The 15,453-nt window shown below is 47.4% G+C and overlaps 1 protein-coding gene across 2 annotated transcripts in view; it reads left to right on the forward strand.

The window, feature by feature from the left end:
• Positions 1-15,453, forward strand: part of MELTF (melanotransferrin) — a 47,361-nt gene that overhangs the window by 27,365 nt on the left and 4,543 nt on the right. For both annotated transcript variants that reach the window (XM_070753887.1, XM_070753886.1), the window contains exons 12-15: positions 2,858-3,014; positions 3,430-3,497; positions 3,575-3,762; positions 9,890-10,094. In XM_070753887.1, coding sequence (XP_070609988.1) covers positions 2,858-3,014; positions 3,430-3,497; positions 3,575-3,762; positions 9,890-10,094 — 618 coding nt within the window. The remainder of the gene's footprint in view (positions 1-2,857; positions 3,015-3,429; positions 3,498-3,574; positions 3,763-9,889; positions 10,095-15,453) is intronic.

Raw genomic sequence — 15,453 nt, forward strand, 5'->3', positions numbered from 1 at the left:
CCGACTAAGGTCCAATCCAAACCTAGGCAACAAACTTTGTGAACTCACACCTGTGACATCCAGGGATCCTTTAGGTCTGGTTGCAATTACAGAGAGACGGTTTGGGGATTCCAACAGTAGGAATATAAAATAATATAATATAGTATGTGTTATGCCGGGCTTCCCGTTACGAGCCCCAATTAAGTCCGAAGTGTAAATTTAAGCACACACACTGTTAAAGTAAACAAAGAGTCAGTTTATCAAAAGAAAAATATTGTGTGCACGAACTTTAAACAGCCAAAGTGCTCTCCCACAAGCCACAAGCCTGGAATGCTGAGAAAAGCAAAAACAAAAGCAGAGCAGATAAAGGTAGCTGTGAAGGCGTCACAGCCGCCCCCCTTCAAGAGTCTTCACACTGTACTTACCTCTGAAATATATTCAAAAAGTCCTGGTAAATCTTGAAGCAGTCCAAAATCAAACAGCACTCGTCTCTCACCAAACGGATAATCTCCCATGGACGCTCTCAGCGACGCTGGCAATTTATCAGCAGCCCCATTAGCCTAATTGCCCCAGCCACAGATGTTCTCCCTTATCTTCTATAATACTTGCGCAGTTGTTCCCTTCTCATCATAAACCTGCGCCTGCGAGCATCTATGAACCCCTCTTCCTCTGAATCTAATGATGATTCACTAATGGGGGCATTAGCTAATGGGCTGCCTTAACTACCTCATCATCCGATCCTGCTTCACTCCCAGAATCTGCCCTTGACACAGAATCCTCACTGTCCGAAGCTGCAAAACCGGTCTCTGATAATGTGAGGATTCTCCCAAACCAACACCCACAGTCCTGGCCCAGAGCCAACCACAACACCATGTATACCAGGTTACATACTCTACAGAAGAGGCAGAGTAGAAAAGGGGGCGAGGGTTAGGGTCAGGGTTGCCAAGCGTGCAGATTTTAAAGACTTGACTCTGGGGATGCTCCATCAGTTGTAGGTGTGACATGAGGCCGTATAAGGGATGAGGTATAATCAGTAGGTGCTCCATCCCCAGTGACACAAGTGATGCTGTCACCGCCCTTTCTCAGTTCCTGGAGGCTGCCAGGGTCTGGATGGGGGACTGACTTCACTTGAACCCAGGCCAGATGGAGCGGTTGTGGGTGCGAGGGGCCTTTGGCTCTTGTGGTTTATCGTCATGGGGTTGCACCATCCCAGACACTGGATTCTCAACACCCACTGGAAGAGTAGGTGGTAGTTGTGGCGGGGTGGGAGGGGGCTTTGCACAACTTGGCATGATCCACCCATTGCAGCCTTACCCGGATCCTGAGGCCCTGTGCAGGGTCATTCATTTCCCTGGTCATCTCTCGGCCGGATTACTGCAACGGGCTCTTTGTGGGGCTCCTCTTGATGAGAATTCGAAAGCTGCAGCTGATGCAGATGCAGTGTGGCGTGCACAGTCTTGGGAGCTCCCAGGGCTGCACATGTGTAACAGTGCGATATATGGTGTGTGAGCTGCATTGGCTGCCAGGTTGATTCCAGACCAAAGTGGTGGGTGAAGCCCTCCATGGCAGAGCATCCCGTGGGGATTCGGGTCGCAGCAGGAGAGATGGGTCTCCTTGACCCTGCCTCTGCCGGCACACCTTGTGTTGTGGACGGCTCGGGGCCAGCTCCTGCAACAGGGAATTTGGACGTTGCTTCAGGGGAATCCTCAAGGTCACAGAGACTTGTATTATTGCCAGCAGATTCTGATAGTGAAGATTCATTGCCATGGTCAGACGGTGGGGGAGGGGAATCAGACAGAGAGATGGGTGCAGCCAGCCCATTAGTTAATGACTCGGAGGAGGATCTGCTGGTAGATCCCCGTATGCGCAGGCTCATGGCTAGAAGGGACCAACTGCGCAGGTTTCTTCAGAGATAAGGGAGAACACCTATTGCAGAGGCAATTAGGTCAATGGGTTTGGTGATAAATGACGGGCGTTGGGGAGTGCGCATGTGGGCGTTTATCTGTTTGGAGAAAGATCATTGCTAAGGTTTGGATTATTACAGGACTTCTACTGACTTTTTGGACCTTCACAGTTAAATAACTCTTGTGGACTCATTGAGGGGGGTGGCTAAGGATTCACAGCTGACTTAATTGCTCATTTGTTTTGTATTTTGTCGCATTCCAGGGCTGTCAGGGCTCTTTTTAAAAGTGCGTGCTTTCAAAACTGTTTTGGATCAACTATTTTCCGTTCTTCTGAGCTTGTGTGTTTGAATTTGCATTCCTAACTCACTGGGAGCCATTAGTGAAGAGCCCGGCATAACACTTTGGCAGCTGGGATCCATCCCAAGTGGGGGGACCCCGTCCCATGGGGATGAGACCACTCCCCAGATACCCTGCGGCCAGGCAGCCATGATGGAGGCCAACAAAATTCTGGCCCGTGTCAAGACAGGGGTTTCCCAGCAGGAAGGCCCCAATCCCGCCACAGGGGGCTTCAGACAGACCGGCCCAGTCCTGGAGGTGCCACTTGAAGGAAGATACCGATAAGGCAGAGACGGGGCAACGAAAGGGGTGCAAAGCCTGAGGAACGAAATGCGTCGGGAGAGACGGGGGGGAACTGAACAGGAACAGAAAGGAAAGAGGGAGGGCACAATCAAAATACTTAAATACATTGTGAATAAGGTTCTAGAAGGCAGCATTTTCAGTACTGAGTGGCCGAACCTCAGACTGGCGGGAGTTCCAAAGGCACCCTGGAAAGATTGACCTCAGAAAAAGAGCAGTGGCAGCTTGACGACCCACGTCCGGTGCACCTGGCGGGCCAGTTCGTCAGTCACCGAGCTGAGTTTCTCCCTCCTGCCACCCTCGCTGGACGCTCCCTGGCTCTGCTCTTCTTGTTCCAGCGGTGAGTGGCTTCTTCTCCGCCAGCTGCATCCCGACGGCCGAAAAGGAGGGCTACCCGGCCAACCTCTGCGAGCTCTGCGCTGGGGACAGCCGGGGGGATTCCAGGTGCAGTGCCAGCAGCCAGGAGACCTACTATGGCTACACAGGAGCCTTCAGGTAACGAGAGAGACGGGCGGCCTCCCTTCCAACCTCAGGAAGGGGCAAGCGCCACTCCTTGCCCTCCGGACTTGGCCTCTCCTCTCTGTCTGGGTGAGGGAGCGGTGACGGAGGAGCCCCGACTCTTACCTGCATGTCCAACACACAGAACAGCCTTGTCTGTTTTCAATGCCTCCTGTATTCTGGCCCCCTTCTCTCCCAGCCACCACCCTCCCTCACAGCCATCCCCAGGCAACGGGGATCCTCCAGCTGATCCTCCAGCTGATCCTCTTCCTCCTTGGAATAAATGGGAGAAGCCGGGGGTGGGCGGGCTGCTCTGGGGGCCACTCTAGTTGCCCCTGTGGGGGAGAGGGGAGGCCTCGCTTGAGCCCCTGCAGCCAGAGTGGCCCTAACGGCACCAACGGTCTCTTTGCAGGTGCTTGGCAGAAGGGGGTGGGGACGTGGCTTTCGTCAAGCACAGTTCAGTCTTTGAAAACACGGACGGTAGGTGAGCTCCTGTGTCCGACGGCTGGGCTGGCTGTCGCGTCCGAAAGGCTTCAGGCTCTCTTCGCTTCTTCCAGGGCACAACAGCGATGCCTGGGCCTCAAGCCTTCGGTCTGGCGATTTCCAGCTCTTGTGCCCAAACGGTGCCCGTGCTGAAGTCGACCAGTTTGCCGGTTGTCACTGGGGACAGGTGCCTCCTCGTGCCGTTATGGTCCACCCGGACATCGATGCCCTGGCGGTGTATGGACTTCTGGACAAGGCCCAGGTAGGCTTAGCCTGAGAAGTGGGAGGAACCTCATTGGCACGAGGGGGCCGTTTGCTTTTCCCCTTTAACTTTTTAGGGGGGTCCCGGTCTGGTTGGGTACGTTTACTCTCACTAAGCCAGGCTGGGAATGCCACCAGCTGAGGGACTTTGCCACTAGCCTACTAGTTATTATTTTTCTAGTGTTTTTTCTTCTTCTCCACATTAAACACGTAACTTCATATACCTTCAATAACTTAATATGCACATATCACTTTTCAAGTACAATAAGCTGAACCACATTCCAATTTTGCTTTTTATTGTTTCGTCGGGCGGTAGGAAAAGCAAGTAGGATGCTTGGCTGCATAGCTAGAGGTATAACAAGGAGGAAGAGGGAGATTGTGATCCCGCTATATAGAGCGCTGGTGAGACCACATTTGGAATAATACTGGGTTCTGGAGACCTCACTACAAAAAGATATTGACAAAATTGAATGGGTCCAAAGACGGGCTGCAAGAATGGTGGAAGGTCTTAAGCATAAAACGTATCAGGAAAGACTTAATGAACTCAATTTATATAGTCTGGAGGACAGAAGGAAAAGGGGGGTCATGATCGAAACATTTAAATATTATGTTAAAGGGTTAAATAAGGTCCAGGAGGGGAGTGTTTTTAATAGGAAAGTGAACACAAGAACAAGAGGACACAATCTGAAGTTAGTTGGGGGAAAGATCAAAAGCAACATGAGAAAATATTATTTTACTGAAAGAGTAGTAGATCCTTGGAACAAACTTCCAGCAGACGTGGTAGATAAATCCACAGTAACTGAATTTAAACATGCCTGGGATAAACCTAGATCCATCCTAAGATAAAATACAAAAAATAGTATAAGGGCAGACTAGATGGACCATGAGGTCTCTTTCTGCCGTCAGACTTCTATGTTTCTATGTCTGTATCCAGCTTTCTTCTCTCCACTTCCCTCTTTTTATCTCAGGCGGCTCTTACGCCTCTCCTGCCTCCCTCCTTCTACTACCACTCCCTTCTCCTTCCTCCTTCTTTCTCCTCCTCTTCCTCTATTGTTTTCTCCTTCTCTCCTACTTTCCATCCACCCTCAAAATCCTTCCCTAAGTGGGCAATTCTATTACAGTCACATGACAGACGAGGTCTCTAAATCTTCATGATCCTCCCTGTTATTTCTTAATCTCCTATCTATTATATTTAAATCTTATGTATTTTAACGTGTGCTACTTCTTTTGTACCTAGTTTTGTCTCCTAGGTCTATCATCAACCAATTCAGTTTTTATTCCAGATTACCTGCTATTGCTAGGTTTTACAAGCTAATTTTTGTTTCTTGTGCTTCTTAGTTTTAGCTCTTATTGCTTTCTCTCTTTCTTTAATATTTTCCCTTTCCCTGGACCCCCAACAAATGGGACCCAAGGGAACCCTGCCTGCCTCCACCAACATAGAGGCGGCACTTGGACATCCATGTCAATCACCACCTATGATACGCTTGGCATCCCTGAATCTGTCTAATCCTGCCTTGAAGCTCTCCAGGCTGATAGCTGTCACGACCTTTTCTGGAAGGGAATCCCATCAACCAAGGACCCTCTGGCTGAAGAAATATTTCCCTTTATTTGTCCTCACATTCTCACCTGTGAGGTTTAGGGAGGGGCCCCTTGTCCTAGTATTGTGTGATAGAGAAAAGGATTTTTCTCTATCCACCTTTTCTATCCCCTGCACGATTTTATACCCTTCGATCAAGTCCCCCCCTTCGACGCCGTCTTTCAAGGATGAAGAGACCGAGGGGTTGCAACCTGGTTTCATGAGGGAGGGGGCTCCATTCCCTTGCTCATTCTAGTGGCCCTTTTTTGCACCTTTTCCAGATCCATTTTAACTCATCTTTTGTTTTCTTTTTCAACCATTTATAAATGTCCAGTAAAAAATCAAAATGTAATGTTCAACTTATCCTATGGATCTCATATTAACAACAATACTATTCTATTCTCTTATATTTTATTTTGTATCAGTAACATCAATAATCATCATAGCTCTTACTTTGCGGTTTACTCACATTTATAGATTAATCACATCCTGTATCAGGAAAACTGTATATGTGAACACATGAACTGTACAATTTATGCTTACTTCCAACAGTTATATTATAAGTTCCTGTAATAGTAATACATCTATCTACTATGAAGTATGAGATTGAGTAAGCAATCCTTTTTTAAAAATTCCATAATCATGTTATTTATCTAATCCAAACTTGTGCCCCCTAAATCCAATCATTTATCTTTTAATTAAATCTTGTTCATCATTAATTATAATTATGAGAATGTTATATATCATAGTACTAAATCTAAGAAAAAGGAAAGAAAAAAAATGAATAGCCATCTTATTATAGAAACATAGAAGACTGACGGCAGAAAAAGACCTCATGGTCCATCTAGTCTGCCCTTTTACTATTTCCTGTATTTTATCTTACAATGGATATATGTTTATCCTAGGCATGTTTAAATTCAGTTACTGTGGATTTCCCAACCACGTCTGCTGGAAGTTTGTTCCAAGGATCTACTACTCTTTCAGTGAAATAATATTTTCTCATGTTGCCTTTGATCTTTCCCCCAACTAACTTCAGATTGTGTCCCCTTGTTCTTGTGTTCACTTTCCTGTTAAAAACACTTCCCTCCTGAACCCTATTTAACCCTTTAACATATTTAAATGTTTCGATCATGTCCCCCCTTTTCCTTCTGTCTTCCAGACTATACAGATTGAGTTCATTAAGTCTTTCCTGATACGTTTTATGCTTAAGACCTTCCACCATTCTTGTAGCCCGTCTTTGGACCCGTTCAATTTTGTCAATATCTTTTTGTAGGTGAGGTCTCCAGAACTGAACACAGTATTCCAAATGTGGTCTCACCAGCGCTCTATATAAGGGGATCAAAATCTCCCTCTTCCTGCTTGTTATACCTCTAGCTATGCAGCCAAGCATCCTACTTGCCTTTCCTACCGCCCGACCGCACTGCTCACCCATTTTGAGACTGTCAGAAATCACTACCCCTAAATCCTTCTCTTCTGAAGTTTTTGCTAACACAGAACTGCCAATGCAATACTCAGATTTAGGATTCCTTTTCCCCAAGTGCATTATTTTACATTTGGAAACATTAAACTGCAGTTTCCATTGCTTTGACCACTTATCTAGTAACGCTAAATCATTTACCATATTACAGACCCCTCCAGGAATATCAACCCTATTGCACACTTTAGAGTCATCGGCAAATAGGCAAACCTTCCCTACCAAACCTTCCCCTATGTCACTCACAAACATATTAAAAAGAATAGGACCCAGAACAGACCCTTGTGGCACACCGCTTGTAACCTGTCTCTGCTCAGAATACTCGCCATTAACAATAACTCTCTGCTGTCTGTGCTTCAGCCAGCTTGAAATCCACTGAACTATCCAGGGATTAAGTGCAATCTTCACTAATTTATCTATCAGCTCTTTATGTGGAACCGTATCAAAGGCTTTGCTGAAGTCCAGATAGGCAATATCCACGGCACCACCTTGATCCAACACCTTTGTGACATAGTCAAAGAACTCAATGAGATTAGTCTGACACGATTTGCCTTCAGTAAAGCCATGCTGATTTGGGTCCAATAAGTTATTGTTTTTTAGATGCTGATTTATCCTCTTTTTGAGTAGAGTCTCCATCATTTTAACTACAACTGATGTCAAGCTAACTGGCCTGTAGTTACCAGCTTCTTCTCTACTGCCCTTCTTGTGGATAGGCACAACACTGGCCATTCTCCAATCCTCAGGAACATCTCCTGTTAACAGGGATTTGTTAAACAAATCAGTCAGGGGGGTAGCAATGACAGATCTGAGTTCTTTAAGAACTCTGGGGTGGATGCCATCTGGACCCATTGCCTTATTTATCTTTAATCTTTCAAGTTCTTCTAAGACATCGGCTTCTAAGATCACTGGAGCTGAATCCGTACAGCTGGAAGCAATGCTATATCCCTCTATAGTATTATTTTGTAAGGTGTCTTTTGAGAAAACTGAACAGAAGTAGCTATTGAAATGGTCAGCAATCTCCTTATTCCCATTAATGCATGTATTATTCCCAGTACTAAGCTTTGTGATTATATTTAGCTAACATCCATACTGATCAAAAAATCCTCCATTAAGTTATATCAAGTTCATGAGTTATCCACATTATAACCAACATATACAACGGTGATAGCTTAAAAGATTATACTTTCTTCCACCAGTTAATTTGTAACTTCATTTTGTACAACCAATCCTTCAAATCATTGGTCTTTTAATTAAGTCTTATTCACTATTCATAATAATTATACCAATATAACATACCATAATATTTCATTTCTTTATCATATCATCCATTTTAATGTTTCCATCCCATTTTTCTTGGTTCTTTTTTCCATTTTTTCTTCTTTTGATGTTTATACCATCTTCTTTTCCTCCAAGCTTTTTTCCTCTTTAAAAATAGTACTTGCCCAATCCCACCTTCAATTTTTCTTCCTCTCTCCTCTATGTTACCCACGTCTTTTTAAAAATTGTTTTATTCGGTACCAATATTTTCTCCCCATTCTCTTTTGATTACTGTAAAACCCAGTAAAATCATCATGAATTACAATAAAGTCATCAATTTGTCCATTTGCAATATATATTTTCTTTTTATCACTGTAGCTTTCAATATAATCTATCTGGTTATTCTTTTCTGAATTCATCTTTTCTTCCTTGTCTTCTTGCTCTTTATTTTCATCATTAGATGTTGTTAACCTCTAGTAAGCCATTGTTATCCTTTAGTTCTTTTTCTCTTTCCTTTTCCAATTCTCAATCCAAAAAAGTCTCTTTTTAAGTCCCATAAGGTATTGTGTCTTTTATTTCCTCATGAAAGTCTTTTAAAAATACCACCAATTCTTTCTAATTGCTTGCTTGTCTTCGGAGAGGGGCGAAATACAAATCTAATAAATTATTATTGTTATTATTATTGCTTGCTTGCTTGTTTATTTATTTAGATTTTTTAAATGCTGCCTTTATCCTTAGACTCAGGGTGGCTTACAACATGTTAGCAATAGCCCTTTTTAACAGAGCCCGCCTTTTGCCCCCACAATCCGGGTCCTCAGTTTACCCACCTCGGAAGGATAGAAGGCTGAGCCAACCTTACGCCGGTGATGAGATTTGAACCGCTGACCTATAGATCTACAGTCAGCTTCAGTGGCCTGCAGTACAGCACTCTACCTGCTGTGCCACCATGGCTCTTATCTCCATGTCATCAATATCAAGAATTCATTAGTGTTACAAGATCCAGCTGTTAACAGGTGTCTGCTTCCACAGCCTTTTTAGTATCTCAGTCTATACCTTTAAGGTCCCAATCTTTTATTCTTTTCAACATTAAAGTTTCTTCAAAGTTCAGTCTAATTTAAACAGATCCAAGTTGTCTTCAGTAGAATAACATATTACTCTTTGCACAGTACTTCCCAAATATCAAAATAGTTTCCCTGTTGAAGGTCAACAGCTGTAAATACATCCATGAAAATTTCCCACCATTGCGATTATTCCTTCAGCCTGTAGATGGCAGTCACACTTCCAAATCTACTTTTTATTCTGTATTTTTCCTCAACACATAAATCAGTTTTGACCACACCAAAAATATTCTCGAATAATCTTCTTTGCCAGATTCTTAAAAAATACTTTATAGCCAAAATCCAGGTTCTTAAAGAATGGAAATCAATTATAATTCCATCTCTTTTTTCCCCTTGTTAAAACTGCATGGTTACCCTGGTTATCCAAAGTCAGCTAGTCGCTTTCTGTAATTCCAGTCCTTTCGTTCCCTTTTGCCTTCTAAGAATAGAATCTTTCAGGCTTCTATTAGCATTCACACTCCTCACCAGCGCTAAATTCAACTCCTCATTCGCTCTCCAGCACTCGATCTTGTATGTTCTTTCTCAAGTGACTTCTCTCTAAAACAAAAAAGCAATCCAGCCGTTTGTGGCCTGCGCAGCTAGGATGACATTTTAAGTGTCATGCTGTCCGAGAGCACTTTGTCGGCACCCTCGGGGGGGGGGGGCTACTTCCCCAGGTTGCTGGCAGGCGCCTCACTTTGTCCCCACTTTGCTTCACTTTCAGGATTTCTTTGGCGATGACAACAACCAGAATGGATTTAAAATGTTCAGTTCATCAGAATTCCAAAAGCAGGATTTAATCTTCAAGGATTCCACAGTTAAAATTGTGCCAGTGGGAGAGAAAAGAACATATGATTCCTGGCTGGGGCAACCCTTCCTGGACTCTTTAGAAGGGATCCTGGAATCCTCCTCCCAGTGCTCAAGAGCTGGTAAGCCACCCCCGCACCCCACCCCACCCTTTCTGTTTAACAAGGAAAAAGAAATTCCGCAAGGGTCTGGCCTGGTAATGTAGAGGACCTCCATTCCATTTATGCAGAGAAAAATGAGCCATGAGCCCCTCTGGTTCAGGGAGTCTTTTGTTTCTTTCAGCCTTTAAGGACTGAATGTGTGGGCTGTGTGTAAGGTATATAGCAGTGATGGCGAAACTTTTTTGGCTCAGGTGCCAAAAGGGTGCACGCGTGATAGCATGCAAGTGCGTGCCCACACCTATAATGCAATGCCCTCCCCTCTGCATGTGCCCAAGCCCTGTGCTCTCCCTGCACATGTGCGCACACACACCCCGCACGCATGTGCAGGGACTTCCGGACTTCTAGTAGGCCCGTTGGGCTGTTACTCACTCTCCCCACGGCTCCTCAAGCCTGGGGATGGCAAAAGAACCGTTGTACCTACCTGAACGGTCTTCTCGATGCCCTGGAAGGAGAGTCCAGCATGGGTTTAGCTCAAGTCTTATTGGTAGGACTGAGTTTCAAATTAACATAAATACATAATAATTAGGTACCGCCCCCTTGCTGCCCCAAGTATCCAGTTTTAAAAAACGAAAAAAGGTAAGAATAATCAAACTTTATTGAACAACAATAATAAGAACAATAATACCAACAAGAAAAGAACTAGAACTCCCATGGTTCCCAGGGAGGGTTTGGACTCTCCTTCCAGGGCATCGAGAAGACCGTTCAGGTAGGTACAGACGGTTCTTCTCTCATGCCTCCTGGAAGGAGAGGTCCAGCATGGGATATACCCAAGTTCTAATGTTCCAGGGAGGGAGATTGGTGAACCATGGGCTGTACCTCCCCCGCACCACTTTCTGGAGTACACGCCGTGCCAAAGGCCACTTCAGCCGAAGCAAAGACATCTAACTTGTAGGTGTCGAATAAAGGTTGTGGGTGAACTCCACGCCGCGGGCTCTGCAGATATCTTCGATGGGGTGCTTGCGTTGCCCAAGCCGCAAGAGGAAGCCGCACTCCTTGTTGAATGAGCCTGTATACCACTCGGCGGAGTACGTGAACTCGCCTTGTATGCCTCGGCTATACAAAGTCTGACCCACTGGCTAATGGTATTTGAAGAAACCTTGAGGCCCAGTCTACTAGAACTGAATTACACAAACAAGGCCTCAGTTTTGCGTAAAGTGTTGGTACGCCTGATGTAAAGCTTCAACGCTCTGCGTACGTCTACCTTGTGCCACTTAAGTTCTAAGGGGTGATTGCCACGAGCACAGAAATCCGGTAACACCAACTCTAGGGTCTCTGTGAAAGTGTGTGTTAACTTTCGGGAGAAAAGGTGGGGTCCAAACGTAAACAAACTCTGTCCGGATAAAACTGACACAAATCTGATCTCACCGATAATGCGGACAGTTCGGACACACCGCCTTGCCCGAGGTGACTGCGACCAAAAAGGCCGTCTTAAAAGAGAGGTAACGCAATGCAACAGTCCTTAATGGTTCAAACGGAGGGCCCGTGAGGGCCTGAAGGACCAAAGTCAAGTCCCATGTGGGAAAAACGACGAACAGGAGGAGGGTGTGTGTTCGTAGCCCCTCTGAGAAAGTCCTTAATCCAAGGGTGATAAATTAAGGATCCCCCATCGTCCCGCTTTATAATGGTGGCAAGCGCCGCAACTTGGACGTTTCAGTGTGTTTGGCGCACAGACCTTTCTCCAAACCTTTCTGCAAAAATTCCAAGACAGGAAGAACTGTGGAGTCCTCTGGCCGTAGGTTCCTGTCATTGCAGAAAGATTGGGAAGGCAGCCCATGTTGCCTGATAAATTCGTACGGTGGAAGGACGTCTGGCCGCTTGAATAGTTGCAATAACATTCTCGGGAAGGTGACAGCTTCTCAACCTGTCCCCTTCAAGTGCCATGCGGTTAGGTGGAACCATTGGGGTTCCGGGTGGTACACGAAGCCCTGACTGAGGGAGATTTGTTCGTACCGGAATCCTCCACGGTGGGGAGATGGACAGGTCCTTGAGGTCCGCAAACCAAGGTCTCCGAGGCCAATGAGGCGCTAGCAAGATCACCTCCGCTTTCCTCCATCGGGATCTTCTTTAACACCGTTGGAATAAGTGGAATTGGAGGAAAGGCGTACAGTAGGGCCTTTGGCCACTGAAGATGTAGGGCAATGACTCCTTCGGCTCCCGGGGATGGAAAACGGGAGTAAAACCTCGGGAGTTGGGTATTCTGGGGTGTGGCGAATAGGTCCACCACCCGGTTCCCCCGAACCGACGCGAGACTTCTTGAAACAGAAACGGATCGAGTCTCCACTCCGTCGGGTCCAGTTCCTGGCGGCTGAGCCAGTCCCGCCTGTTTGTTGTCCTCCCCTGCAATGTGTTCTGCATGCAGAGAGGAGAGATGAGTCTCCGCCCAGTCGAACGGAAGGACCGTCTCTTCCATCAGCCTGAGAGACCACGTTCCACCTGGTGATTTAAATGTGCCCTGGTCGCCACGTTGTCCGTACGTACGAGTGACGTGCTGACCTTCCAGTAAGGTGGGAGAAGGTCAGTAACGCTAAGCGGAGACCGCTCGTAGCTCCAAAAAATTGATATTGATGGGGCGTAGTTCCTGGGGGGCTCCAGAACCCCTGGAGCTACCTGGGAGTTGACATGGGCGCCCCACCCCCAACAGACTGGCATCCGTGGTGAGGATAGTATGACGGGAATTGGCCGAAGGAAGTACCCTGCCGCAGCGCCGGAGATCTCCACCACCTCAGGGAAAGCTGTAATTCGCGTCCCACGGAGGTTAGCCGATGTGTATGGCTTAATCGTCGTCGCTGGAATGGGAGTAAAGTCCACTGAAGCAGTCGGTAATGGTAACGGGCCCAAGGCACAATGTCCACGCATGAGACCAGGGTCCCCAGCACCTTGGACAGGAAAGACAATGGAACCCTCCGTTCCCGTTGAAGGCCGTTTACCAGAAAGATGTTGAGCTGCCGCTCCGGGGAGAGATACACCTTCTGTGAGACTGTGTCTATCACTGCACCCAGGTGAATGAGTCTGGTGGCAGGAATCAAGTGGCTCTTTGGTATATTGATGGTGAAGCCGTGATGTTGTAGAAAAAGCATCGTGGTTTGCAAGTCCCTGTGTGCCGTCTGGCGGTCTGGAGACAGAAGTAAGATGTCGTTCAAATATGCTAGTATTCGGATTGGCTGGGACCACAGATCGGCCAGCAGTGCATCCAATATTTTCGTGAAGGTGCGCGGGGGGGCGATGACAGGCCAAAGGGCATTGCCCTGTATTGGTAATGGACGTTGTGTAGACAGAACCTGAGAAACTGTCGATGAGCCGGATGTATGGGGACATGCAGGTAGGCCTCCTTTAAATCGACTGAAGTAAGAAGGTCCCCTGCTCGAACGGAGGTCAGGATGGAGCGGAGGGAGCTCATCTTGAACCGTTGGTAAAGAACATATTGGTTCAAACGTTTGAGGTTCAAGATGAGTCGGCAACCCCCGGACGCCTTGGGTACGAGGAACACCTTTGAATAGAATCCCGTACCTTTCGAATTGTCCTGAACGGGTTCGATCGCCTGGATCTGCAAGAGATGGAGAATTTCCTGATCCAAAAGAGACCCTCCTTGCGGGATCCCTGGGTACGGGGCAAGTGACAAAATGATGCGGAGGGCTGTACATAAATTCGATCCGTAGTCCCCGGGAGATAGTGGCTAATACCCAGGGGTCTGAAGTAGTAGTCCGCCATACCTCGCTGAACTTTTGTAACTTGCCCCCCAAGGGAATGTCGTCCAGGCAGTCACTTGGAGCGTCGAGTGTTCCGTTGCTGGTATCCCCGGAAAGGCCGTCTTGTTTGGGAGAAACCTCTACCCCGATCTTGGGAATAAGACCTCTCATTCCTATATGATGTCGAAAAGGCACTCTGTGAGTAAGGCCTGGCCGGTTGTGAAGTGGCCGACCACGAGTCCCACCGAAAGGGCTGCCTACGGGAGTACGGACCAGTCCTTCGGTCCTGGCGGCGGAAAGATCTTGGAAGGTCTTTCCTCTTGTCCTTATCCTCCACCAGGACGGGATCAAGGGCCTCCCCGAACAATTTTGTGCCCTCAAAGGGGGCCAAAGACAATGTCCACTTCGACTTGGCATCTACCTGCCAGTTTCTTAGCCAAAGTAAACGCCTCGAAGAAATGGTGGAGGCCATAGCCCTTGAGGCAAATTTAGCAGCATGCAGTGTGGCATCGGTGGAAAATTCAGCCGTCGCGAGGAGCTTGTTTAAGTCCTGCCTCAATCTGGTCTCGTCAGGGCCCAATCTGGCGTGGACCTCCTGGATCCACATGATGGATGCCCGACTGAAGAACGAGGCAGTGGACGCTGCCCGAAGAGCCCATGCGGCCATCTGGTGGGTCTTTTTGAGAAGCGTCTCCGCTCTCCTTTCATCAGGTTTTAAATTGTCAGCCGTCTCTGATGGTATGACAGCACGGGAGACCAATGTGGCCACTGGCTTGTCCACAGGGGGAAACTGTAGCAGGTTCTCCATGTTGTCATCAAATGTATAAAACCTGCGTTCCAGGTTTGAAGGCCCCTGCGCTGCCGCCGGATGTTGCCATGGGCGTTTAATGTTCTCGAGAAAAATCTCCAGCGCAGGAACCTTGTCTGATTCCTTGGTGGGTTCCTTGCACAGTGCCGCCGAAGTGCGTGGCGCATCGCCTGGTTCCACCAGGGTTGTTGCTCCCGGCACATCTAAGGCCTGCTTCGCCTTGTGTAATAGAACCCTAAACAAGTTGGGTTTAAATAGGCCGGCCACTGCTGGCTGCTCGGGAAAGGTAAATTCATCATCCGACAAGCCATTTCCGTGATCACTGTCTTCCTCAAAGTTAGAGTGGTCAATTGACATAGAGTCCAACCCAGTAGGGGGCGGTGGTGCTGACCAGATATCCCTGGGTTGGGTAGTCTGAGATGTGAAGGCATTGGCCCGTTGGGTTGCCGCAGCTATGCCCTGCGTATATGCATTAGCAACAATGTCCTGTAAAGTAGGTGCAAAGGCCTGCCAAGCATCTGTATGATCTCTAAGACCCCGCTGCCGTTGGTGTGAAGGTAGAGGAGGGGGCGTAGGATGTCTGCAACCCCACCTGAGGCAGTGCCTGGCTATTAGGTGAAGAAGGCCTCTCAGGCCTCGCTGCGGGTGAAGGCAATGGAAGAGGAATCTGTGGTGCCTGCCTGTCAGGGGACCAGTCCCTCTCCGTTGCGGTGCCTTGGAGTCCCAGTGAAACAGCAGGTGAAAGAGCAGATGGAGGAAGGGGTTGGAAAGGGCCTATAGTTAGTCCTCCTACGATGGGGGGGGGACAAGGCCGCCTCCAAACGCT

Source organism: Erythrolamprus reginae, chromosome 5 (genome assembly GCF_031021105.1).
Source record: "Erythrolamprus reginae isolate rEryReg1 chromosome 5, rEryReg1.hap1, whole genome shotgun sequence".
Taxonomy (NCBI): domain Eukaryota; kingdom Metazoa; phylum Chordata; class Lepidosauria; order Squamata; family Dipsadidae; genus Erythrolamprus; species Erythrolamprus reginae.